Source organism: Musca vetustissima, unplaced genomic scaffold (genome assembly GCF_032173495.1).
Source record: "Musca vetustissima isolate MV318-11 ecotype Yass unplaced genomic scaffold, APGP_CSIRO_Mvet_v1 utg3170, whole genome shotgun sequence".
Lineage (NCBI taxonomy): Eukaryota > Metazoa > Arthropoda > Insecta > Diptera > Muscidae > Musca > Musca vetustissima.
The window spans coordinates 245247-271959 of record NW_026881891.1 but is presented as its reverse complement, the minus strand read 5'-3'; the positions used below and the strand labels follow the sequence as shown (position 1 = coordinate 271959).

The window sequence follows — 26713 nt, the reverse complement described above, 5'->3', positions numbered from 1 at the left end:
GTCTTTAATATTTAACTTTAATTTATCCGAGAGCAAAATATTTCTCCACAGAGTCGGATTCAAATTAATATGAGTTTCTGCGGAAGGAAATCTGGCATTCCGATTCTTTGCGCAATAAATGAACTTTCTTGATAGTTTCCGGACATGTTGGTCTGCTATCATAACTCGTTCCCGCTCTGTTCTTGAGGTTATAAAACGATTATTTAAAACGTTTATTACTCATCGATATAATCACCCTATAAAGTATATATATTTTTGATCAGCGTAAAATTCTATGATGATATTGCCATGTCCGTCTGTCTGTCTATTGTTATCACTCTAGCGTCTAAACGAATTGAGATAGATCGCCAACATTTTGCATAGAGTCGTCTTTTGTCTACAGGCAGGTCATGTTCGAAGATTGGCTTTATCGGTCTACGTTTGGGCATAGCTCCCATATAAGGGTACCCCCCAATTTTCGGTATTTTGGGGTTCTTGAGCGCGTTTTTCAACCGAATTCGCTGGAATTTTATACATTGGGTTCTTATTGGGTACCAAATATCTCCACTAAAAATTATAAATATCGGTCCATTTTTTCTGGTACCCCCCATATAACGGTACCTCCTAATTTTCTGTATTATGGGGGTTTTGATCGATTTTTTTTCGCCGAATTGGATGTAATTTAGTATTTTGAATTCTTAATAGGTAGCAAATCTCTCCACCAAAAATTATGAATATAGGTCAATTTTTTCGGATAGCCCCCATATAAGGGTACCCCCAATTTTCGGTAGTTTGGGGTTCTTGAGTGAGTTTTTCAACCGAATTTTCTGCAGTTTAGTATTTTGTATTCGTATATGGTAACAAATCTCCCCACCAAAAATTATTAATATTCGGCCCCTTTTAGGGGTAGTCCCCATATAACCCCCTTTTTTATATTGGAATAGTTATGCGATTTTTCCGCGCTTTTAGGCCTAGGCCTAGGGCATAAACGCTTTAACTGACGAGCCACTTCATATAGGCGGCCAAAATTTGTCTCACATGGTTTTGAATGTCAAAGCGAATAGTAGTATGGTCGATAAACGTTTGCATGGATATTTGGTACCCTATAGAGAACACTCCGTGCCAATTACGGCCAATATGATCGTAAAATGTGTCTAATAGACAATAAATACCTTAAATCGGGAGGTTCGGTTATATGGGGGCTATATCAACCCATTTCCAATACCAGTAGTTGTATTGACAGAAAAACCATCTGAGGCAAATTTTGGCAGCGTATGTCAAGTTGTTCGCCAGATAATATATTTATAATACAATTTATGGGTAAATACTCGGGTATTTACCCACGTCTTTACAGTTCTGTAAAACTATCCATTTTAAATCGATTTGATAACAGAAATCGGGAAATAGATTGAAAGATGTTGTATTACCGATTAAATATAGTTAACACCCAAATAAATATCCACAAATGTGTATTTACCCACTGCCTATCTCTAATAATGGGTCGAAAATGAACAAATTAAGAAGGAGTCTGCCAAAGTGGGTCTGGTTGTTGTTGTAACAGGTTGGCTGTTGATGAAAGTTCTTTCCTGAAAAATGTTGATAGAAAAAGAAAACGGAAGAAGGAAAAGGAAAATATATTAATTAATTATTATGAATTCGGATTTGAAGAGGATAGCCGGAGAAATTGTGCCACCTCTATTGGCTTTAGCCATAAGTCTACGGACAATAGACTGGTAGGCTCGGTCGGACAATTGAATTGAATTGTGTGTCGTGAGGGATTTGCTGGCAGGAGGGACACCTGTTTAGGGTTCCGGGGACAATGCGCTCTCGATACGAGTTAAGTACATTGCGGTATCCGGACCTTAGTTGTGCCAGAATTGAACGGGTTTGCCTAGGAAAAAACCTCTCACTCTCCGAAATTGCAGGAGAATGTTGTTGTAGGAATTTATTGCATCTGTTGCCATTTATGGCTTCGGAGACCACCAGTTGATGCACGGATTTCATCGCGTTCACTATCGACAATTTGTTGACGTCCGATGGAATGAAGTCTTGGATGTCATCACGATAGCGCCTCAAGTCCTGGCGGATGTGTCGCAGAGGTGGATCTACCATCACTATGTGATGGTTAGCATGCCAGCAAGAACTGTCTAGTCAACACATTATGTTGCTTGACTGACAGCATCCTGGTCACCTCATGGAGGTGATCGACGCTCGTCATCTAGACACAGCCGGTTGTAATTCGGAGTGCATTATTTTGGGTTGTTTGCAAGGATCTCCATTGTGTGTCGCTAAGGAAAGAAGTTCAGACTGGGGCAGCATAATTCAGGATGGAACGACCTATAGCCTTATAAGTCGTTACCAACGTTTCTTTATCCTTGCCCCAGGAGGTGCCAGCCAAAGCTTTCAGAACTTTATTCCTAGCTTTCACCTTCCGGTTGATGTTATTGGAATGCGAGGAGAAATGAAGGAGGCTATCGAAGACCACCCCAAGGATGGATGGTGGGAATGCGCCTACCTTCAATGGAAATGTCAAGTTCTAGATTGACCCTCGCGTCCAGGAAGTCGAAAAGTGACACAGTATACTTTGCAGTGGATAATTTTAGATTGCGCTCCCGGAAGAAGTTGGTGATGGTGGCTAAATAGTTGGAAATTCTTGCACTTACGTCATCAGTGCTAACGCCGGACGAAATAATTGTACAGTCATCGGCGTACGACACCACTGAAACATCTGGTGGAGGAATGGGGGGTTTCGCAAGGTACATGTTGAACAAAATGGGAGATAGAGAATTGCCTTGCGGTACTCCCATTTTGATCTTGCGATATTTCTTGCAAAGCCGTTGTTGTGCTATATGATTCCCTGAAACCGTGTTGGTGGGGAGCAAGAACGAAATTCTGTTTCAGGGACGAAAGCAATAGAGACCCTAAAACCTTGGCTACTGGTGACAGAAGAGAAATCGGGCGGTAGCATTCCCCATTAGTAGCGGATTTATCAGGTTTTAGGATTGGAATAAACCGGGTCACTTTCCAAATGTCAGGAATTACCAACTGTGACATCGATAACTCGAGGACTTTGGTCAGATAGCCCAGCCCATTGCTCCAAGCTTCTTTAACATAAACATAGATATGCCGTCTGGACCAAGGGCTTTGGATGGCTTGGACTTAATGATAGTGGCTGGATGTAAATGATAGTGGCTGTAAGTCTCTTTTTAGATTCTTGGATCTCCGGATAACTGCTAGCTTAGTCCTGTTCTGCGAATATGGATGCTCAATGAATTGGCGGCAGAACTGCAATGCACATTTTTTGGCATCAGAATGTTGAATGTTATGGAAGGAAATAGCAGGGAGATTTTTATTTCATTTGTAATCAGATAGACTCTTAATTGAGGACCATAGCTGCTTGAAATTTATATTGCAGTAGTTAAGGAATTCTAACAATTTAAAGCGCATGTGCTCAAGGACTAGAGCATCTATTTCAGCGCTAAGCTGCGGAGTTGGTCGCGTTCCTGTGCCAATCTGGATGCCCTGGATGAATAATTTGGTCTCATTAGAGGAATTCTGCCCGCCTTTAGAATAATTTCTCGGAAAATCTTCTCACCCTTTCTGGCACATACGGGTGGCGACATAGGACTTAAGGAGTCCTCAAGGAATTTTGTGACGCCGTGCCAGTTGGCTTTATTATAATTTCTCTACCATGGCCAGGATGGGAATATGGTCTGAATTTAAAGCGACCTTGGTTTGTCAGGAAGTGTATGGAAGGAGCGATGGACTGACAATGGAAATGTCCGGAGAGTTCGAACACCTGGCAGTGACTCTGGTAGAGGATTCCTCATCGATGGAAGCGAAATCGGACTCGTCTATTTATTTAAGTCTCTTTTAAGATTTTTGGATCTCCGGATAACTGCTAGCTTGGTCCTGTTCTGCGAATATGGATGCTCAATGAATTGGCGACAGAACTGCAATGCACATTTTTTGGCATCAGAATGTTGAATGTTATCGAAGGATAGCAGGGAGATTTTTATTTCTTTTGTAATCAGATAGACTCTTAATTGTGGACCATAGCTGCTTGGAATTTATATTGCAGTAGTTAAGGGGTTCTAACAATTTAAAGCGCCTGTGCTCAAGGACTAGAGCATCTAGAGCGTTGCTGTGCCAATCTGGATGCCCTGGATGAATAATTTGGTCTCATTAGAGGAATTCTGACCACTTTTAGAATAATTTCTCGGAAATCTTCTCCCCCTTTCTGGCACATACGGGTGGCGGCATAGGACTTAAGGAGTCCTCAAGGAATTTTGTGAAGCCGTGCCAGTTGGCTTTATTATAATTTCTCTACCGTGACCAGGATGGAAATATGGTCTGAATTTAAAGCGACCTTGGTTTGTCAGGAAGTGTATGGAAGGAGCGATGGACTGACAATGGAAATGTCCAGAGAACTCGAACACCTGGCAGTGACTCTGGTAGAGGATTCCTAATTGATGGAAGCGAAATCGGACTCGTCTATCTGGTTTGCAATAAGAACACCGCGAGGATCATTTGGATGTTGAGAATACCATATCTCATGATGAGCGTTGAAATCACAAGAAAAATTTTATTATATCCCAGCAGCAGATGGATGATGCTTGGATGATAACTAGCCCCAATGCTGTTGACGGGCAGAATATATACATTGACAATTCCAATTTCAGAATCATCGGAATGAACTGAAATGCTTAAAACCTCCAGGAAAGGATCAGACTGGGAAGGAGACGGAGGGGTAGTCAGGGTATATCTGACATCTCGCTGGATGATGAATGCGAGACCCCCACCATAGTCTCTATCTGTGTCTCGCTGAATGATGTTGTAATTCCCGGAGGTGGATAAGGAACAACTGCTGGTCAGCTTCGTTTCTTGAAAGCCAGCAATGAGGATGTTGTTTTCATGCATAAAGTTTGTGATCTCAATTACCTTATTCCTAAGACCTTTACAATTAAATTGCATGATTAGGAATGAGGTATTTGGATCAATCCCCTGCATGGACTGCTGCTGTAGAGGCAGGCGGGTGGAGTTATTCGGCGAACGGAAAAACTGCCTGTAACGCTGTTGTCTGGATGGGAAGTTTTGAGCATTCGTTGTTGGAATAGGATGACTAGAAGGAGTGCTAGTCGGAACACTAGAATGAATTCTACTCGATGAACAATTCAAATTAAAACACAACATTTTTGTTTATTTTCACATTTCAAAAAAATAGTTATTGTTATTTATTTTCGAGCAGTGTTGGTTTTTGTTTTTTGTTCATTATAATTAATACATAATAATTGTTGTTGGTTTCTTTATGAATGTATAAAAATATGTATGTAGTAAAATTTATATAGATATATTAAAAAAATGTAGTTGTATTATGCGTTTGTTTGTCGATTAGTACAATACGGAAATAATTGAGAAAAATTATTAAAGAAAAAAAAACAATATTTGTTGCTGTGTGTATACATGTATATAAAAAATTATAACAATTAAAAAAATAATAATATGGATTGTATTATCATCAACATTAAAAAAAAGTATTGATTTTTATTTCGCTTCGCTTTATGGAATGGCTCATATATTGTAAACATATGAGAGTGGAAAAACATTAACAATTTGAAATCTTAAACCCCGTAGATAATTAATATATCCATTGGCTTTATTGCCTTTTTCTTATAATGTTTCCTGATGGCGATTTTTTTTTTTTTGAGGTTTAAGAGTTATCATCAGCCTAAAATATATTTATATACTTGTTGTTGTATTATGTTAATATATTATGTTACACATACTTATATAATTACAGATTATTTCTTTTTTATTATTTAGTATTAGTTGTTGTTATTGTTTTTGTTTTTACTTGGTAGTTTTGAAAAATTTATTCTCTTGAGTATCCCTAGATTGTTGGAATGCACCTTGTGTTATTTTATGCACAGCACAGGAGGAGATGGCGGATTTGGAGGTGGTGGTTGTGACCGGAATTGTTTTATATTCCATTTTATAATTACTGGAAATCGACGACGATGAACCCGAATCACCTAACGAAAATGACGACTGATTACCACGATGCCGTGTCACCACCCGCTCGGTTGTCCTATACGAGGGGAAATCTGCAGCACTTGTGGTCGTGTGGTGATGATGATGCAAGGCGGACGTATTGGAGGCGCTCTTATTACTCTGTTGAATTTCCTTTGTTTCACGATGTATGGCAGTGTGACTACGACGTTCGCCGGCATTGTGCACAACACACGAACTATTACCACCCTCAGCTTCGACCTTCTGACGATGTAAACTGCTATAGCTTTGTCTCTCACTGGGGAACCATGAACTCGAGGGCTGTTCATTTAGATTCAGGATACTCTTACGATGTATCTTGGCATTGGAAGAGAGGCTACCAATTTGCTGGGATTCCTGGGGTGTCGCTTTACGCTGGAGAATGCTATTCGCGACATTCGATTCGGAGGAGAATTCCGTTTTGCGATGATGGAATTGTTTACTGCTTGACATGGTGGAGGAAGAGGTGGTGGCATTACTACTCTGTGTAATGTTGGAACTGATATTGGACTTTGAGGAAGAGGTCTGTAAAACGTGGCCATTTTCTCCACCATTTCTGGTTATTTTGGAGCTGACATTATAGCTATCATTGGTTCCACCTCCACCACTAATCAAACTCTTCATATCGGAGCCACTGCCATTACGTTGATTAACATTTGTAACCCGACGTGTTGTGGTCATGGTGGAACCTTCGGTGTGGGTTTTACTACTCGATGAGGTTATCTTGCTGGCCAAGCATGTCGACTCCTTGTCGGTGTGTTGGGTAACAGTTGAGGTCACAGTGCGGCTGCCACCACCCTTAATTATGGTACTGCCATTAACACCGTTCTGGTGGCTACTAACCTCACTGCTAATATGTTTGCCCTCACTATTGGCTGCAGTGCTGGTGATGGTACTATTTTTATTTATTTGTTGTTGTTGTAGCAAATTCCTTTGCACCACTGGGCAAGTTTCATTATGTACAATATTCCGATGGACATGGGTATGGTTACCACTCTCATCATGATGATGATGGTGGTGGTGATGATGATGTTGATGCTGACGATTCGTAACATCGCTCTGTATAACATTTCGGTTAACAACATTTGTGCTACTAACATCGTTGATATCCTGCTGTTGGATACTCTTCCTGGCGGTGCTAATACGATTCTGTGTCATCGACACCTCTTCATTGTGGATATTTTCCACATTTTTAATATTCTTCATCGTGGTGGATTTCTCCACATTTTCAATAACATTAACCTTGCCCTGACGTCGCACGTACTGGGTTTCTGGTTCCTTCTTATTTTTGCTGCCAATAACAGTCGTGACTCTCTTCGTGGAGACAATAACCATACCATCAGCCGGTTTTTGAGTATTCAAATCTGCCACAGGCACAGCATTTTTACCCGAAGCATAGCTAATTTGATTTGTGGTCTTCAGGATCGATGTGTCCGAACCCAGGCTAATCGATGAACTGTTGTGTACCACCTTCTTGGTTTGACGTACAGTTGTGGCCGTGTGATCGGTCTTGGTTTGATTCTTGCGCGTAATTTCCATAGTTCCCTCCATTTTCAGGTTATCCACTGGTCTCTTGGGTGTTACGCGATCCACAACATCCTTGGGACCCGCATCCTTCTCCTTCTTATAGAATTCACCCTCAGGCTTAAGATTGTCACTGGGTTTGATTGGTGTCGGCCTCTTGACATATTGATAGGTGTCCTTTTGCTCAAAGGTCATTTCACCCTCGGTACGCAAATTATCCTTGCGCACAATGCGCTGCACCCTTTCGGCCGGTTTGTAGCCAGGTTTTTCTGGTGTCACAAATTCTCCTTCAGGTTTCAAATTATCAACCGGTTTCTTGGCCACAGGACGTTCGCCAGGTTTGAAACCTTGCTTCTCGGGCGTGTAGAAATCACCTTCCGGCTTAAGATTGTCCGAGGGTTTCTTAGCTACAGGTCGTTCGCCAGGTTTGAAGCCAGGCTTCTCGGGCGTGTAGAAATCACCTTCAGGCTTAAGATTATCCTCATGGCGCACCTGTTTGGGTCTTTCACCAGCCACATATTTGGTTTTCTCCACAAAGGTCATTTCACCCTCGGTACGTAAATTATCCTTGCGTATCACCTTTGTCGTCCTTTCGGCTGGTTTATAACCTGGTTTCTCCGGTACGGTGAATTCTCCCTCAGGTTTCAAATTGTCCTGAGGTTTCTTCTGCACCGGTCTCTCAGCAGGTTTGTAACCTGGTTTTTCTGGGGCATAAAATTCTCCTTCCGGCTTGAGATTATCCTTGAACTTAACGGGTTCTGGACGTTTGACATGTTTGTATTCTTCTTTCTCCACAAATGTCATTTCACCCTCGGTACGCAAGTTATCCTTTTGTATAATTTTTTTCGTACGTTCGCCAGGTTTGTAGCCTGGTTTCTCGGGAGTATAGAAATCACCTTCTGGTTTCAGATTATCCTTGGGCTTCTTAACCAACGGTTTTTCGGCAGGTTTGAAACCTGGTTTCTCGGGTGTATAGAAGTCACCTTCGGGTTTCAAATTATCCTCCGGTTTCTTTTGCACAGGTCTCTCGGCAGGTTTGTAACCTGGTTTCTCCGGCGTAAAGAAATCGCCTTCAGGTTTCAAATTATCCTCAGGTTTAACAGGTTGTGGCCTCTTAACATATTTATATTCCTCCTTCTCAACAAAGGTCATCTCACCCTCGGTGCGTAAATTGTCCTTGCGAATAATACGTTCTGTTTTCTCGGCTGGTTTGAATTGTGTCTTTTCTGGGCGAACAAAATCACCCTCGGTTTTGAGATTATCCTTAGGTTTCTTTGGAACCACCTTTTCGGCAGGTTTATAACCTGGTTTTTCTGGAGAATAAAATTCTCCTTCCGGTTTCAAATTATCCTCAGGGCGTACTTGTGATGGCCTTTCGCCAGGACGGAACTTTGGTTTTTCCGGAGCATAGAATTCGCCCTCTGGTTTCAGATTATCCGTTTGTTTGACCGGTTCTGGACGTTTGACATATTTGTATTCCTCCTTTTCGACAAATGTCATTTCACCCTCGGTGCGCAAATTATCCTTGCGAATGACCTTCTGAGTCCGTTCAGCTGGTTTATAGCCTGTTTTTTCTGGGGTATAGAATTCACCTTCAGGTTTCAAGTTGTCTTCGGGTTTCTTCTGTACGGGTCTTTCAGCTGGTTTATAGCCAGGCTTCTCTGGTGCATAGAAATCGCCTTCTGGTTTAAGATTATCTTCAGGTTTCTTTTGTACAGGCCTTTCAGCTGGTTTATAACCAGGCTTCTCTGGAGCATAGAAATCGCCTTCTGGTTTTAAGTTGTCCTCTGGTTTCTTCTGCACTGGTCTCTCCGCCGGTTTATATCCAGGCTTTTCAGGTGTATAGAAATCGCCTTCTGGTTTGAGATTATCCTCAGGTTTCTTCTGCACTGGTCTTTCAGCTGGTCGATATCCAGGTTTCTCTGGCGTATAGAAATCACCCTCAGGTTTAAGATTATCCTCATGACGAATTTGACTAGGCCTTTGGCCGGGCTGGAATTTTGGTTTCTCAGGAGAATAGAAATCACCTTCAGGTTTAAGATTATCCTCAGGCTTCTTCTGCACAGGTCTTTCAGCTGGACGATATCCAGGCTTTTCGGGAGCATAGAAATCACCCTCAGGTTTAAGATTATCCTCGGGTTTCTTTTGTACAGGTCTTTCGGCTGGACGATAGCCAGGCTTCTCAGGAGTATAGAAATCACCTTCGGGTTTCAAATTGTCCTCAGGTTTTTTCTGTACCGGCCTTTCTGCAGGCTTGAAGCCAGGTTTCTCTGGGGTATAGAACTCGCCTTCAGGTCTGAGATTATCTTCAGGACGTACTTGTTCCGGTCTCTTAACATAGGTATATTCGTCCTTTTCCACAAATGTCATTTCACCCTCGGTGCGAAGATTATCCTTGCGAATAATTCTTTCCACCTTTTCGGCAGGTTTATATGATGGTTTGTCCGGCACAGTGAATTCACCCTCGGGTCTCAAATTATCTTCTGGTTTCTTAGCAACCGGCCTTTCGGCAGGTTTATAACCAGGCTTTTCAGGAGTATAGAAATCACCTTCCGGCTTCAAATTATCTTCTGGTTTCTTTTGAACGGGTCTTTCAGCAGGACGATATCCGGGTTTTTCGGGAGTGTAGAAATCACCCTCAGGCTTAAGATTATCTTCAGGACGAACTTGACTGGGTCTTTCTCCCGGTTGATATCTGGGTTTCTCTGGGGTGTAGAAGTCACCTTCTGGTTTAAGGTTATCTTCTGGTCTGACCTGAGATGGTCGCTCGCCAGGCAAGAATTTGGGTTTTTCGGGAGCATAAAATTCACCTTCGGGCTTCAAGTTGTCACCGGGTTTAACAGGCTCAGGCCGTTTAACATATCTATATTCCTCCTTCTCGACAAATGTCATCTCACCCTCGGTACGCAGATTATCTTTCCTAATAATAACTTCTGTTCTTTCAGCTGGACGATAGCCTGGCTTTTCTGGAGTGTAAAAGTCACCTTCAGGTTTGAGATTATCCTCTGGTTTCTTCTGCACAGGCCTTTCAGCTGGCCTATATTCAGGTTTGTCTGGCACTGTGAACTCACCCTCTGGCCTTAGATTATCTTCCGGACGAACTTGAGATGGTCTTTCACCTGGCCTGTATTTTGGTTTCTCTGGAGTATAGAAATCACCTTCTGGCTTCAGATTATCTTCAGGTTTCTTCTGTACCGGTCTCTCGGCAGGTTTATATCCTGGTTTTTCTGGAGTATAGAAATCACCCTCAGGTTTGAGATTATCTTCAGGCTTCTTCTGAACTGGTCTTTCGGCTGGACGATAGCCAGGCTTCTCAGGAGTATAGAAATCACCCTCAGGTTTGAGATTATCCTCAGGTTTCTTCTGTACAGGTCTTTCAGCTGGCCTGAAACCTGGTTTTTCCGGGGTGTAGAATTCTCCTTCTGGTTTCAAATTGTCCTCAGGTTTCTTCTGTACTGGTCTTTCTGCTGGTCTGAACCCGGGTTTCTCTGGGGTATAGAATTCTCCCTCAGGTTTCAGATTATCCTCCGGACGAACTTGAGATGGACGTTCTCCAGGCATATATTTAATCTGTTCGGGAACATAGAAACTTCCTTCTGGCTTCAGATTGTCCTCAGGCTTCTTCTGAACTGGTCTCTCGGCAGGTCTATATTCCGGTTTATCTGGTACTGTAAATTCGCCCTCTGGCCGAAGATTATCTTCTGGGCGAACCTGTGATGGCCTTTCACCTGGCATAAATTTAGGCTTCTCGGGTGCGTAGAATTCTCCTTCGGGTCTCAAATTATCCTCAGGCTTCTTTTGAATTGGTCGTTCTGCTGGTCTATAACCAGGTTTCTCAGGAGTGTAGAAATCGCCTTCTGGTTTCAGATTGTCTTCTGGACGGACTTGTTCCGGTCTCTTGACATACGTGTATTCTTCCTTTTCGACAAATGTCATTTCACCTTCGGTTCGGAGATTATCCTTTCTTACTATGCGTTCAATCTTCTCAGCTGGTCTGAACTCTTGCTTCTCAGGTGCGTAGAATTCACCCTCAGGCTTAAGATTGTCTTCAGGTTTCTTCTGAACCGGTCTCTCAGCTGGTCTGTAACCAGGTTTTTCTGGAGTATAGAATTCACCTTCTGGTCTTAGATTATCTTCGGGACGAACTTGGCTGGGCCTTTCACCAGGCATAAATTTCATTTGTTCAGGGACATAGAAATCACCTTCAGGTTTCAGATTGTCTTCCGGTCTCTTTTGAACAGGTCTTTCAGCAGGTCTGTAACCAGGCTTCTCAGGAGTATAGAAATCACCTTCGGGTTTCAGATTGTCCTCAGGTCTCTTCTGTACAGGCCTTTCAGCTGGCCTATACTCAGGCTTGTCAGGTACAGTAAATTCACCCTCAGGTCTGAGATTATCTTCGGGGCGAACTTGAGATGGTCTTTCACCTGGCATGAACTTGGGTTTCTCTGGAGTATAGAATTCACCTTCTGGTTTCAGGTTATCTTCAGGTTTCTTTTGAACAGGTCTCTCAGCTGGTTTGTAGCCAGGCTTTTCTGGAGTATAGAAATCACCTTCTGGCTTGAGATTATCTTCAGGTTTCTTCTGAACAGGCCTTTCAGCTGGACGATAGCCTGGTTTTTCAGGAGTATAGAAATCACCTTCGGGTTTCAGATTGTCCTCAGGTTTCTTCTGTACAGGTCTTTCAGCTGGCCTATACTCAGGCTTGTCAGGCACAGTAAACTCACCCTCTGGTCTGAGATTATCTTCTGGGCGAACTTGAGATGGTCTTTCACCTGGCATAAATTTAGGTTTCTCTGGAGCGTAGAAATCACCCTCCGGTTTGAGATTATCTTCAGGTTTCTTCTGTACTGGTCTCTCGGCAGGTCTATATTCAGGTTTGTCGGGCACAGTAAATTCACCCTCTGGACGGAGATTGTCTTCCGGACGGACTTGAGATGGTCTTTCGCCTGGCAAGAATTTTGGCTTCTCTGGAGTGTAAAACTCTCCTTCGGGTTTCAGATTATCTTCCGGTTTCTTCTGAACAGGTCTTTCAGCAGGTCTGTAGCCAGGCTTTTCCGGCGCATAGAAATCACCCTCAGGTTTGAGATTATCTTCTGGTTTCTTTTGAACAGGTCTCTCAGCTGGTCTATAGCCTTGTTTTTCCGGTGCATAGAAGTCACCCTCGGGTTTCAGATTATCTTCGGGGCGTATTTGTTCTGGCCTCTTTACATATGTGTATTCTTCCTTTTCGACAAATGTCATTTCACCTTCGGTGCGCAAATTATCCTTTCGTATAATACGTTCAGTCTTTTCCGCAGGTCTATATCCAGGTTTTTCGGGTGTGTAGAATTCACCTTCGGGTTTAAGATTATCCTCTGGTTTCTTTTGCAGCGGCCTTTCGGCTGGTCTGAATTCGGGTTTTTCGGGAGCATAGAATTCACCTTCCGGTTTAAGGTTGTCCTCCGGTTTCTTTTGTTGTGGCCTCTCTGCTGGACGATAGCCCGGTTTTTCCGGTGTGTAGAAATCACCTTCAGGTTTCAGATTATCCTCGGGTCGCACTTGATCTGGTCTGCGCACATATTGGTATTCTTCCTTTTCAACAAACGTCATTTCACCTTCAGTGCGCAAGTTGTCTTTACGAATAATGACTTCTGTCCTTTCAGCAGGCTTGTATGTTGGCTTATCGGGAACAGTGAATTCACCCTCCGGTTTAAGATTGTCCTGTGGCTTCTTCTGTTCTGGTCTTTCTGCTGGTCTATAACCAGGTTTCTCAGGAGTGTAAAATTCGCCTTCTGGCCTTAAATTATCCTCTGGTCGTACTTGACTGGGCCTTTCTCCTGCCATATATTTTGGCTTCTCCGGAGCATAAAAGTCGCCTTCAGGCTTGAGATTATCCTCGGGTTTCTTTTGAACCGGTCTTTCTGCTGGTTTGTAACCTGGTTTCTCTGGGGTATAGAAGTCACCTTCAGGTTTCAGATTATCCTCTGGCTTCTTTTGAACTGGACGTTCAGCAGGACGATATCCAGGTTTCTCGGGAGTGTAGAAATCGCCTTCAGGTTTGAGATTATCTTCTGGTTTCTTTTGAACTGGACGTTCAGCAGGACGATATCCAGGTTTCTCGGGAGTGTAGAAATCACCTTCGGGCTTAAGATTATCCTCAGGTTTCTTTTGAACTGGACGTTCAGCAGGACGGTATCCCGGTTTCTCGGGGGTGTAGAACTCACCTTCAGGTTTGAGATTATCTTCTGGACGAACTTGTTCTGGTCTCCTGACATAGGTGTACTCTTCCTTTTCTACAAATGTCATTTCACCCTCTGTCCGTAGATTATCCTGCCGAATAATACGTTCGGTCTTTTCAGCAGGTCTATATGTGGGTTTGTCTGGAACAGTGAATTCTCCCTCTGGTCTTAAGTTATCCTCCGGTCGTTTGGCAACGGGCCGCTCAGCAGGACGATATCCAGGCTTCTCAGGAGTATAGAAATCTCCCTCAGGTCTTAAATTATCCTCTGGTCGTACTTGACTGGGTCTTTCTCCTGCCATATATGTTGGCTTCTCGGGAGCATAAAAGTCGCCTTCAGGCTTGAGATTATCCTCGGGTTTCTTTTGAACAGGCCTTTCTGCTGGTTTGTAACCTGGTTTCTCCGGAGTATAGAAGTCACCTTCGGGCTTCAAATTATCCTCTGGCTTCTTCTGAACGGGTCTTTCGGCTGGACGATATCCAGGCTTCTCTGGAGTATAGAAGTCACCTTCAGGTTTCAAATTATCTTCAGGCTTCTTCTGAACAGGTCTTTCTGCTGGACGATAACCAGGTTTCTCTGGGGTGTAGAAATCTCCCTCTGGTCTTAAATTATCCTCAGGACGAACCTGTTGTGGCCTTACGACATACTGATATTCTTCTTTCTCCACAAAAGTCATTTCACCCTCAGATCGAAGATTATCTTTGTGAATAATTCTTTCAGTTCTTTCAGCCGGGCGATACTGAGGCTTCTCGGGTGTTGTAAATTCTCCTTCTGGCTTGAGATTATCTTGAGGCCTTTTTTGAACGGGTCTTTCGGCCGGTCTAAAGCCAGGCTTTTCTGGTGCGTAAAACTCACCCTCAGGACGAAGATTGTCCTCTGGCCGAACCTGTGTTGGTCTCTCGCCGGGCTTGTATTTTGGTTTTTCTGGAGCATAGAAGTCACCTTCTGGTCTGAGATTATCCTCTGGTCGCTTTTGTTCCGGTCTCTCGGCTGGACGATAACCAGGTTTCTCGGGGGTATAAAATTCTCCTTCAGGGTGAAGATTGTCCTCAGGACGCACCTGAGATGGCCTTTCACCTGGTTTGTATTTAGGTTTTTCTGGTGCATAGAACTCACCCTCAGGGCGAAGATTGTCCTCAGGTCTCTTTTGCTCGGGTCTTTCAGCGGGACGATAACCCGGCTTTTCAGGTGTATAGAAATCACCTTCAGGACGAAGATTGTCTTCAGGTCTCTTCTGTTGTGGCCGTTCAGCTGGTCTGTAGCCGGGCTTTTCGGGAGTATAAAACTCTCCCTCTGGGCGTAAGTTATCTTCATGGCGTACCTGAGTTGGTCTTTCACCCGGCTTGTAGTGGGGTTTCTCTGGAGCATAGAACTCTCCCTCTGGACGTAAATTGTCTTCCGGCCTCTTTTGTTGTGGTCGTTCAGCTGGGCGGTATCCCGGTTTTTCGGGTGTATAGAAATCACCTTCAGGTTTCAAATTGTCTTCGGGTTTCTTTTGCTGAGGTCTTTCGGCAGGTCTGAAGCCTGGTTTTTCGGGGGTGTAGAAATCACCTTCCGGCTTGAGATTGTCTTCGGGTTTCTTTTGTTGAGGTCTTTCAGCTGGACGGAATCCTGGTTTTTCTGGCGTATAAAATTCACCTTCAGGCCTTAGATTATCCTCAGGACGAACTTGACTTGGGCGTTCTCCTGGTTTATACTGCAGTTTTTCGGGGGTATAGAAATCACCTTCTGGTTTGAGATTGTCTTCGGGTCTCTTCTGCTGTGGCCTTTCCGCAGGTCTGAAACCAGGTTTTTCGGGAGTATAGAAATCACCTTCTGGCTTGAGATTATCCTCTGGCTTCTTTTGGACAGGTCTTTCGGCTGGTCTAAAACCAGGCTTTTCAGGCGCATAGAAATCCCCTTCTGGTTTCAAATTATCCTCAGGTTTCTTTTGAACAGGTCTCTCAGCTGGGCGATAACCAGGCTTCTCTGGGGTGTAGAAATCTCCTTCCGGTTTCAAATTATCTTCTGGTCGTTTTTGTTGAGGTCTTTCGGCCGGTTTGTAGCCTGGCTTTTCTGGTGTGTAGAATTCACCCTCGGGTTTCAAATTATCCGGCCGCAAAACTGGTTCTGGCCTTGATACATATTTGTATTCCTCCTTTTCGACAAAAGTCATTTCTCCCTCGGTACGAAGATTGTCGGTATGTATTACCCGTTCAACACGTTCCGCAGGACGATAACCTGGTTTGTCGGGTGCATAAAATTCTCCCTCTGGCTTGAGATTATCTTCGGGTTTCTTTTGTTGTGGCCTCTCGGCTGGACGATAACCTGGTTTTTCAGGTGTATAGAATTCACCTTCGGGACGTAAATTATCGCCCGGCTTAATGGGTACTGGTCTTTCGGATGGACGATATTCCTCCTTTTCCGGCTTATAGAATTCACCTTCAGGCTTCAGATTGTCATAGGGTCGCACTGGTTTAGTTCTAACGATATATTCGTATTCTTCATTCTCAAGAATAGTCGTATCCTGGGTAAAACGATCCGTATAGCGATCGTTGGGACCTTCTGGCAGTGGTTTGGTGGGAGAGTCCTTGGGACCTTTTCTGATTGTGGTTAGAGATTCATTTTTCTCATAGTCATCTTTGGACCATGTATTGGTGCGTATTCTAGTCTCAACATTGTCAACCATATCTGTAGAATGGCGAGAGAGAGAGAGAGTAATTAGACTTTGTTTTCAAGAGCAAGAGTTTTGATCTTACCCAACGATTCTGTTAGGGAATCCGTTTTAGTTGTGGTTGTTGTGTCACTGGTTGTACAATGATGACGCCTAAAATTGAAAACAAATTAATTTTACAGATTTCTGTAATAAAGTGCTGTTCTATATCTTGCAACCTACCCACAAGTACAGATCTCACAGATACACATTTCAGTGTGTGTGCTTTTCCACTTGTCGACTCCATCCTAAGAGAGAAACATATGATTAATATGATTACATATTTAGTGACATGGCAGCTGCTGCCACTTACTTTTCGTGAATCGATTGTTTTCTTATTCTTATTGACGATCTGTAGCCTCTCGTCCGTTTCATCGTAGATATTTTCCGTTATATCCTTACGCTTGGAGGTCTTATTCAAATTGTATTCCATATTTTCATTTTCCTCCAGAATTTTGGAATTCTTTTCGATTTCCACAAACTCATCGATGTAAACGGTCTTTTTCGGTGTCTCGACAATCTTTTCAATGACATCGGTGCGTGTCTTCTCATCCAAAACGCGCCAGTCATTAATACTTGCATCGTAAATCTGAAAAAAGAGAGGCGATGATTGTTGTTACTGAATGAAGTATAAAGTAAAGTTTCCCAAACTTAAAAAAATAGGTAGCTAGCTAATATTGTGGCTCCAGGTATTGTAGGATTCGAACCCTGGAGTTGCTATACGAACTTCTAAAAAATCGCTTATTTATATCATAAAACCAATCGGGTAATACAAATTGTTCTATATCTCAGTATCCTGAGGACAAACTTAATTTCATAATATTCGAAAATTACATTACTGAATTAGCTAATTCTGAATCGAATTGAAATTCGACTTTAAACATGACTTTAGCGGCTTGGCCTTTTGGTACAGGTCCTTGTTTATGTATAGCCCTCATATGACAAAACCTTCCGATTTTTGGTAATTTTAATGTTTTGGACGCTTTTTTCAAACGACGAGATTATATTTTGACATTTGGGTTCCCTATCCAGAATTATCGATAATCATCCAATCTTAGTTATAGCCTTCTACCAATATTCGGTACTTTTTATTCCTTTGGATACAAATGGGCTAGTATTTAATATTTTTGATTCTCATTTGGGCAGAAAATCTCCCCAAAAACAATAACCAATATTAGTCCACCTTTAGGTATATCCCCATATTAGCGATATTCTGAATTTTGAAATGAAATGAATAAAATCTATAAAATGTTCCATGGATTTTGGTTTTTTAGGGCCAGAGAATTAGCATAGCCTAGTTCCAAATTGGCTAATTTCAGAGATATTGTTTCGAATTTCTTACAAGGAATAAAATACCTTTTAACTAGCAAAAAAGTGTCAGTCGGTGTTGCCGACAGATATATACCCCCAGCCTATGGTTTGCAGAGGTTTTCGGAATTACACACAGATTTTATTATTAGCTTTATATAAGAAATATATTTTATCAAAAAGTTTTCGGACTTAATGTTGATAAAATTTTATAAAATACTGACCACTTGTGAGGGATGCAGCTGAAGGAGTGGACTACTGGGTCCCATTTTCGGACTTGATATAGGGCTGTTAAAGATAATAGGTTGTGCAAGGCTTGGTTGAAATATGACATTCCATTCGCCTGATATTGCATTTATAAATATTGAAAATGTTGACCATTCGTGGAGGAGGTACCAGAAGGAGTCGACGAATGGGTCCCATCTTTGGACTTAATCTAGACTTCGTAATGATAATGGGTTGTGTAAATTTTAGTTCACATCGGACATTCCATACGCCTGATATTGGATTTACAAATATTGAAATTTTTGACCGTTTGTGGGGGAGGTACCAGAAGGAGTGGACCAATGGGTCCCATCTTCAGACTTGATCAAGACTTGGTAAAGATAATAGGTTATACAAAGTTTCATTAACATCGAATAGTCCGTTTGCATGTTATTTTAAAATAATTTTTAGCACAATTTTGACCATATTGTGGGAGAGGTACCAGAAAGAGTGGACCAATGGGTCCCATTTTCAAACTAGATCTAGGCTTAGTAAAGGTAATAGGTTGTGCAAGGTTTGGTTCAAAACGGAATTCCATTAGCTTGATATTGGTATTATAAATATTGAAAATTTTGACCCTCTGTGGGGGAGGTACCAGAAAGAGTGGACCAATGGGTCCCATCTTCAAACTTATTCTAGGCTTGATAAAGATAGTAGGTTGTACACAGTTTTTGGATAGTCCGTTTGCATGTTTTTATAAAATTAATTTTTAACACAATTTTGAACAATTTTCGGGGGAAGTACCAGAAAGAGTGGACCGATATTCCCCATCTTGGAACTTAAACTAAGTTTGGAAGAAACATTAAGATATACAAAGTTTGAATGAAATCGGTTGCTGCCTTCAAAAGTTATCATGCGCACCAGCCAGCCAGACAGGCGGACGGACGGACAAGGCTAAATCTACCCCAAATTTTCTGAAACAGATTTGGTCCAAAGACACATTTCACTATATCAAAGTGTATATACCATCATTAGCCATAGGGCTGAGGATATAAGAAGAACAAACAAATTTAGACACAGCTCCCAAATTAAAGCAAATGGCGCCCAACTTTTGTGCAAATGACACAAAATCACATTTTGCCAGAGTTGGGTAGTTCCGAAACCAACTAGTTCATTGGAACTATTCCGAGAAAGGACCAACCCACTGAGAAAAGGTTGAAATTTAGACACAGCTCCCAAATTAAAGCAAATGGTGCCCAATTTTGTGCAAATTACACGAACTAGTTCATTGGAACTATTCCGAGAAAGGAACGATCGGAACTAGTTCCAGCTCTGTAATTAATATAGTTCCTTTTTCTGATCTTGTTCCTTTTTGATCTCGTTCTTTTGTCTTTTCCTTTCTTTCCTCGTTCTTTTTTTCGGATTTCGTTTTTTTCTGATCTCGTTCCTTTATTCCCATATTCTTCATTCTTTCGTATTTCAAATTGTGTAAATAGTTACATTTTATTATTTTTTTTAATATTTTTATTTATTTATAAAAAAATATTTTGTGCTTATCGTCCTGCAGTTGAATTCTTTAGCTTCATTTCATTTTTTTTCAATTTTTGCATTTATTAACAAATCAACACGGAACTATGTGAGCGAAAAAAAACAAAAAGAACGATGAAAGAGAGATATTCAAAGGAACTATGTAGGAGTCGGAACTATATGGAGCAAAGGAACTATATGGATCAAAGGAACTATATGGAGCAAAGGAACTATATGGAGCAAATTAACTATATGAAAAAAAATGAAAATAAAAACAAAAAGAACGATGAAAGAGATAGAGAGATTCAAAGGAACTATGAAGGAGTCGGAACTATATGGAGCAAAGGAACAACATTAAGGAACTAGTTCCTTAAAAGAAAAAACGAACTAGAAATATCGATTCGCTAAGTGAACTAGATTGCCCAAGCCCTACATTTTGCATAGCGTATTGAATTAAGTCTAGAATGCCGTACGTTTGTTAGAATGGTGATTGTCAAATTTACCCTATGTCGGTTAAAATTGAAATATAGTTTCCATTATAATGAGAACAGTTTGAGATTTAAATAAAGCGTCCATATATACTGCCCAATTTTAAGCAAATGGCGCCCAACTTTTGTGCGAATGACACGAACATATAACATACCGTATTGAACCGAATCCAAAAATAAATACTTGATTCGAAAATGTATATGTATGGATCTGGTATGATCTAGGATTATTAACATCGCACAAAAATTAACAAAATGACAGACCTTACATGGAAAGTGGGAACAATCTTAACCGATTTAAATTTTCCTTGTTCATACGTGTTAAAATTGGGAACGGATTGGATTATTTAAAGAACTGTTTAAAGAAGAACACGTTTAAAGTTTGAGAAGCACTCAGATCGTCGCTTGATGCTGACACATTAAATCGGCTATATCTTCAAGAGATGTTGTATTTTAATGACACATTATAGGGGTAATGTGGGGTCCCTTAAATCGATATGTATACCATCCATATAGCATATCTTGTGATGTAGGGTATCATATAGTAGGCGCGTTCTGACTTTGGTTCAACCATTACTGCTTATTATTTTATATTCCTTACTATAAAGCCCTTAGGGACAAATTTCAGAGAGGTTGATTCGGATTTCCAAACTGGAATAAATTATATACAGACAGTTCGAACGAATATGATCTTATTCCCATCCAGCAAGAATTAACTATCTATTTATACCCTACACAACTATGTTACCAGGGTATTATAGCTTTGTGCAGTCAAGAGTTTGTAACGCCGCGAAATATTGGTCCTAGACACACCTTTAACCAATCTTCACGAAATTTTGCATGTAGGGTGGGTTCTGGCCAATGAAGACCCCTATTGCTTTTGGTAAAGATCGGTTAATATTTAGGGGATGAAATGGACCAAAAACTTAATTTTTGTCGGTTTTTCTGGTCGCTCCAGAGGCCACAATTATGGCTCAAACACCGCGAATTTTTGCCTCGAGAAGTGGATCGGGCCAAAGAATAAGCATGCCTGTTTGATTGGTAAATATTTAGCGGGTCAAACAGACCCTGACTTTTGTGTGAAAAATTACAAAATTTGTAGTCTATAGCGTATATATGTACCCTTGAAGGACATAGACTCGAGAAGTTGATAGTATACCCAAGATGAGTTGTTGACCTTTAAATTGATACCAATTTTATTGTCGTGTGCACTCGGATGTGGGAGTTACACTTAAATATTTACAGGTTTATTTCACTAATGTTATTTAGTAACCCATTACCATTTATTTAAAATATAGCGCTCATCGCTTTGAAATTTTTCATTAGTATCCAGGTAGGGCAAGGGCCAACGCCTATCATTTTCGTTGATGATCAGATAATGATATTGGGATGAAGTGGACCGAAAACTTTTTTTTTTTTGTTCTTTCGAGTCGATCCACAGGCGACAATTGTAAGCCGAACATCACAAACCAACCCACGTTGGGAATCTGGACAAGTAATTAGGACTGTACTGAATATTAGTAATATTTGTAGGGTACAAACATCGCGAAATATTGCCCAAGCTCAGGATGTAGTACCACAGAAAGTTAGATGTTCATGGAGGTTGTGTAGGGTATCATATGGTCGGCCCCGTCCGACTATACTGCTCCGCTCACTGGTTTTCTTTTATAAATTTGAAAAATACTGCAATTTTTTCGTTTTTTTTTTTGCACAAACTTTGAATACATTTTTATTTAAAAAAATATTTCTATATCAATACAATTTTTTTTCCAATATTAAAATTTTTTATCATTTGAAATATTTGATTTATTTAATTAAAATTACTGAATTGAATTATATATTGCTTTCTCCATAACAAAATTTATTATTATTTTGATTCGTGTGTCTAACATTGTTTTTTAATTCGCATCAATTTATCATTTTTGTTTATTTCACTATGCAAGTGAAATATTTATTTAAATTACCGAAACTTTGTTTATCAATATTCAATTGAAAATAATTGTACAAATGCCAAAAGAATATTTTTATGGACCGTTCTTCATTGTTTACGCTAATTGCGCTACAAAATACAAGCGCAAGTTTTTCGAGGTACAGACATTGGAAAAATATTACAAATAATTTTTTTCTATAAATACAGAAACTTTGGACATGTCTTCAGTCCAATGGAATGAGGTTTTCTTTTAAGTCAGTTTTCCCCTTTTCTAGTCGAATTTAATGATCGAAGTTTTGCAATTTTTGTTTTAGCGTTGGATAATTAATCCACAATGGTGGTTGCCTAGGTTCTTCTCCTGGATTTAATTTTCATTGGAAAACTCCCATAATTAAACTCGAGTCGAAAAAGAAAACAAACAGACTTAAAAACATATTGAAACGATCATCGCCATTAAAATTTCAAATAAATAAAAATGTTTTCTTTTTAATATATCCCACTTATAACTTTTTTGTCCTATTCGTATATTCATTGTCCTTTTCCACATTTAGCCTTGCTCTGAAACCCTATTGGAATGTAAATTTCATATAAATTACGGAGATTTCGTAGATTATGAAGAACTGCCGGATTCATCTGAATTTTTTACCATAAATATATCTCACTATGATAAGAATATTAATAGCATGTATAGATACATGAACCGAATTTTCAGATGAAAGAACCGACGAAACACAATAATTTTTGGAAGAGCTAAGAAATTGGTGAGCATTTATTGGGAAATTCGAAATTTATAGTTTTTCAGGGCAAAATAACACAATAAAATATTTTTACGACTGCATAAAGAATATTGGTATATATTATTTTTGTCGCGGAAAAAATTGTCATTCTTTTTTTTTTTTTTTTGTTAAAATTGAAATTTGTTGGCTTTAACAGTTAGTTCATCATTTTTTTAAGTGGATATTTTAAAATCCATTATTGGGATCTTAATGATCCACATAAAATATATGAATATCGGTTTATTCTTTTTTTGAGTAAATATATAGTAAAAACAGTGTTTCATAGACCTTTGAAATAATCATATAAAATATATATATATATATATATATATTTATTCTTAATCAGCGTAAAATTCTATGACGATATAGCCATGCCCGTCTGTCTGTCCGTCTGTCTTTCTGTTGTAATCACTCTAGCGTCTAAACGAATTGAGATAGTTCGCCAACATTTTGCATAGAGTCGTCTTTTGTCTGCAGGCGTTTAGGCATAGCTCCCATATAAGGGTACCCCCAAATTTTCGGTATTTTGGGGTTCTTTAACGCGTTTTTCAACCGAATTCACTGAAATTTGCAACATTGTGTTCGTATTGGGTACTTAATGTCTCCACAAAAAAATTATAAATATAGGTCCACTTTTTTGTAATCATTTCACCTGCGGAGGATAGCAAGATAAAACCAGTAAGGAAAGTAGTAAAGTCGGACGGGGCCGACTATATGATACCCTTCACCACTATGGATATATTAAACAGGACTATTAACATGAAATTGGATGAAATAAAATATGTGATATTTATCTAAATGTGAATCTACCTATATATCCATAAGTTATATAAATCGACTTCAATCAAATATAAATAGGTTATCTGTTGGGCTATGTCTGTACTTCTAGAAAACGCAACTACGTAATTCTATGCTCAATTTTGTACGTTGTGCAAAATTTGATGTCAACCTGACTAGCATGAAGAGTTTGATGTCCAATTTACTTAAAATTGGGCGAAAATATATATGGAAGCTCTATCCAAATATATCGAAGGATATATAGGGACTTTGGTGCACCATTTACATGAAATCGGACGAAACTATATCTGAATCTGGGCCGATTTTCTCGAAACTGGGCAGACATCATTCTAGGCTCAATTCAGTACGTTATGCCAAATTTCCTGCAAATCGAAAGATATATAGGGACTTTGGGGCACCATTAACATGAAATCGGACGAAACTATATATGGAAGCTATATCTAAATCTGGACCGATTTTCGCGAAACTAGGCAGACATCATTCTAGCCTCAATTCAGTACGTTATGCCAAATTTCATGCAAATCGAAAGATATATAAGGACTTTGGTACACCATTTACCTCAAATCGGAGGAAGATATATACGGGAGCTATATCTAAATCTGAACCGATTTTCACGAAACTTTGCACACATCATTCTAGACTTAATTCAGTGCGCTATGCGAAATTTCGTGCAAATCGAAAGATATATAGGGACTTTGGTACGCCATTTACCAAAAATCGGCCGAAACTATATATGGGAGCTATATCTAAATCTGAACCGATTTTCACGAAACTTGGCACACATCTTTTGTGGCTCAATTCAGTACGCTATGCCAAATTTCGTGCAAATCGAAAGATTTTCAGGGTCTAAAGTCCGTAAATCGGGCAAAAATATATATGGGAGCTATATCTAAATCTGAACCGATTTTTCCCAATTTCAATGGGGTTCGTCCTTGGGCCAAACAAATGAGCTGTGCCAAATTTCATCCAAATCGGATCATAAATGCGACCTGTACTTTGTTTACAATTTAACATGGACAGACACACGGACATGCATAAATCGATTCAGAAAGTGATTCTATGCATATTCTCAAAAGGAACCATGGGTCTATCTCGATTATTTTTGCCTGTTACAAACATATGCACAAAGACATAATACCCTGTACCACAGTGTGGTGAAGGGTATAAAAATTAGTACGTAAGGTTCGATAATGAACTATAGTCGCTAGGTCTAGCCTCTGTGTGGAGGTTCCAGAAGGGATGAAATCATCATTTTCTGAAACAGATTTGGTCCAAAGAAACAAGGGTCTCATTCGCCATAAGGCTGAGGGTATAATTATCCATTAAAAATTTCTGAAATTTGTATTATGGTTTACATTCTGGATTCCATAATCCGTTTTTAGAAATGTCGGTATAGGTCCACTTTTTGGTATGTTCCCTATATTTTCATTTCTATTACCTGTCAGTCGGCTTGGCCGAACCTAACGCTTTTTCACTTGTTTGTATTACAAATTGTCTGTGAGAATGTTTACCATCCTCTGAAAATAAAACGAAATACTAACTTACAGACACTAAGGTTGCAAGAATTGCCGTTCAATATATCATTCAATAAGTTAATCTGACAACGTTTTAGTGTTTGTTCAAAAACTCAAAATTCAGATAATAAAACCGAAATTTGTCCGGTATGTTTGGTAGCATTCTAATGATATGCATATAAGATATTACAACCGGTAGAAAACGAAATACCAAACTAAAGATACTAAGCTTAGACTGAGACCTTGAATATACCATTGAAACAGATTGAAAGAGATATTTGGAATCCTAAAAATACCTAATTTTAAATATTGATTGATTTCAATAGAGGGATAGACAGCCGACCCCATAAAGTATATATATTCTGATCAAAAATATATATACTTTATGAGGTCTCCGACAAATACTTCGAGGTGTTGCAAACGGAGAGACAAATTTAATATACCCTCCACTTTATTGTGGAGGGTAGAACAATTAAGAACGTGGTTAGGTTCGAACGAGCCAAATTTCTCCTGAGAAAAATGAAATACCAAATTACAGTAATTCAGGTTTACCATCCCGAAAATACCATATCAAAACATGGGACTATATGAAAAAATGTTCAACCAGATTCACATTTATCACTACAGATTTTTCGGTTGGAAAATGCGACTAGAACAATAAAAGTAACAAAAATGATGTTTTCTCGTTAAATGGGGACTACGCCATTTTCAGTATTTATCAATATCTCAACGGAAAGGCATAAATAAGTATAGAATTTTATTCTGAACAAAAATATTTGCTGTCTATATTATAGACAGATGAAAATCTCTAATGGAATTGAAACATATTTTATATACAAATAAATGTCGTTTCTTATTCAAAAAAGTGGGCAGACTCTTTTTACTTTCAAAAAATACCCAAACTATATGCTTTTATTTCTAAAAAAAATTCTAAATAAAAATTATTTAAGAAACATTAGAAATATATTTTTTACTTTCTCTGTATATTTTAAATTATTAAACCATCTTTTAGTATTCCACTTTCTTTTAATCTGCCTTTTGTATTTATTTTAAAATTTCCATCAAATTTTCCCACTGTGCCGGTATTTCATTTTCCCTAATTGAAATGATTTATTACTCTTCATTCAATTTTTTTAATAACTCTTTAATTTTCAAACCACTCTTACGCTACTAAAACTCTCTTCACATCTCTTCACATCCATCCCAAAAAACACAACACTCACCTTTGTGATCTCTGTCGTTGTCGTAATATTGGCAACATCTGTATTATCTTTTTCAATTTCACGAACAATATCTTTCGGCACATAAGCTTTGCTATCCACAAACGACTTCTCGTCGACTACCTTCCACTGGCCGAGCTTAGAGTCGTAAACTTTCGTTGTGTATGTGGTACGCGTTGTATTTATGACATCATCGGCTATTTCAGGAAAACCAGTATCGTGAGCATTGTCAACAGTTTTCTCTTCGACGATACGCCATCTGTTGTTGCGTTGATCGTAGATTTTCTTCTTGTAGGTGACTTTACAGGTGCCATCCTGGCCGTGGCTAACGAAACGCTCATATGATGGTTGTTTCTTGTTGATGCCGGCCGTACTCAGATCATCACTTATTTCAGTCCATGTCTTGGTTTTGATATCGTAAATCTCTTTCTTATTAACCGAGGTGCTCTTTTTGCTGACACTCTCTTGGGTGGTAGATTCTTGTTCG

General features: G+C 39.9%; 1 protein-coding gene across 1 annotated transcript; it reads right to left on the bottom strand.

Moving 5' to 3' along the window:
- Positions 1 to 5829: 5829 nt before the first annotated feature.
- On the bottom strand, positions 5830 to 26700 carry LOC133327959 (titin). The gene is made up of 10 exons (XM_061536505.1): positions 26230 to 26700; positions 16775 to 17050; positions 16645 to 16709; positions 16508 to 16575; positions 15091 to 16439; positions 13875 to 15003; positions 11841 to 13814; positions 11406 to 11753; positions 8836 to 11318; positions 5830 to 8664 (listed from the first exon to the last, which is right to left on the bottom strand). The coding sequence occupies exons 2-10, from the start codon at positions 16892 to 16894 to the stop codon at positions 5830 to 5832; spliced, it is 10371 nt and encodes a 3456-aa protein (XP_061392489.1). The 5' UTR covers positions 16895 to 17050; positions 26230 to 26700.
- Between the last annotated feature and the right edge of the window lie 13 nt (positions 26701 to 26713).

Excerpts from the sequence above, each read along its gene's own strand:
- LOC133327959 (XM_061536505.1), bottom strand. The coding sequence starts at position 16,894 with ATGGAATACAATTTGAATAAGACCTCCAAGCGTAAGGATATAACGGAA. Across the intron at positions 11,319-11,405 it reads AGACAATCTGAAACCAGAAG|GAGAATTCTACGCACCCGAG; the intron begins GCGATTTCTACA and ends TGAGACCCGAAG. Across the intron at positions 8,665-8,835 it reads GTTATAAACCTGCCGAAAAG|AGGCCACAACCTGTTAAACC; the intron begins GTGGTTCCAAAG and ends AAATATGTTAAG.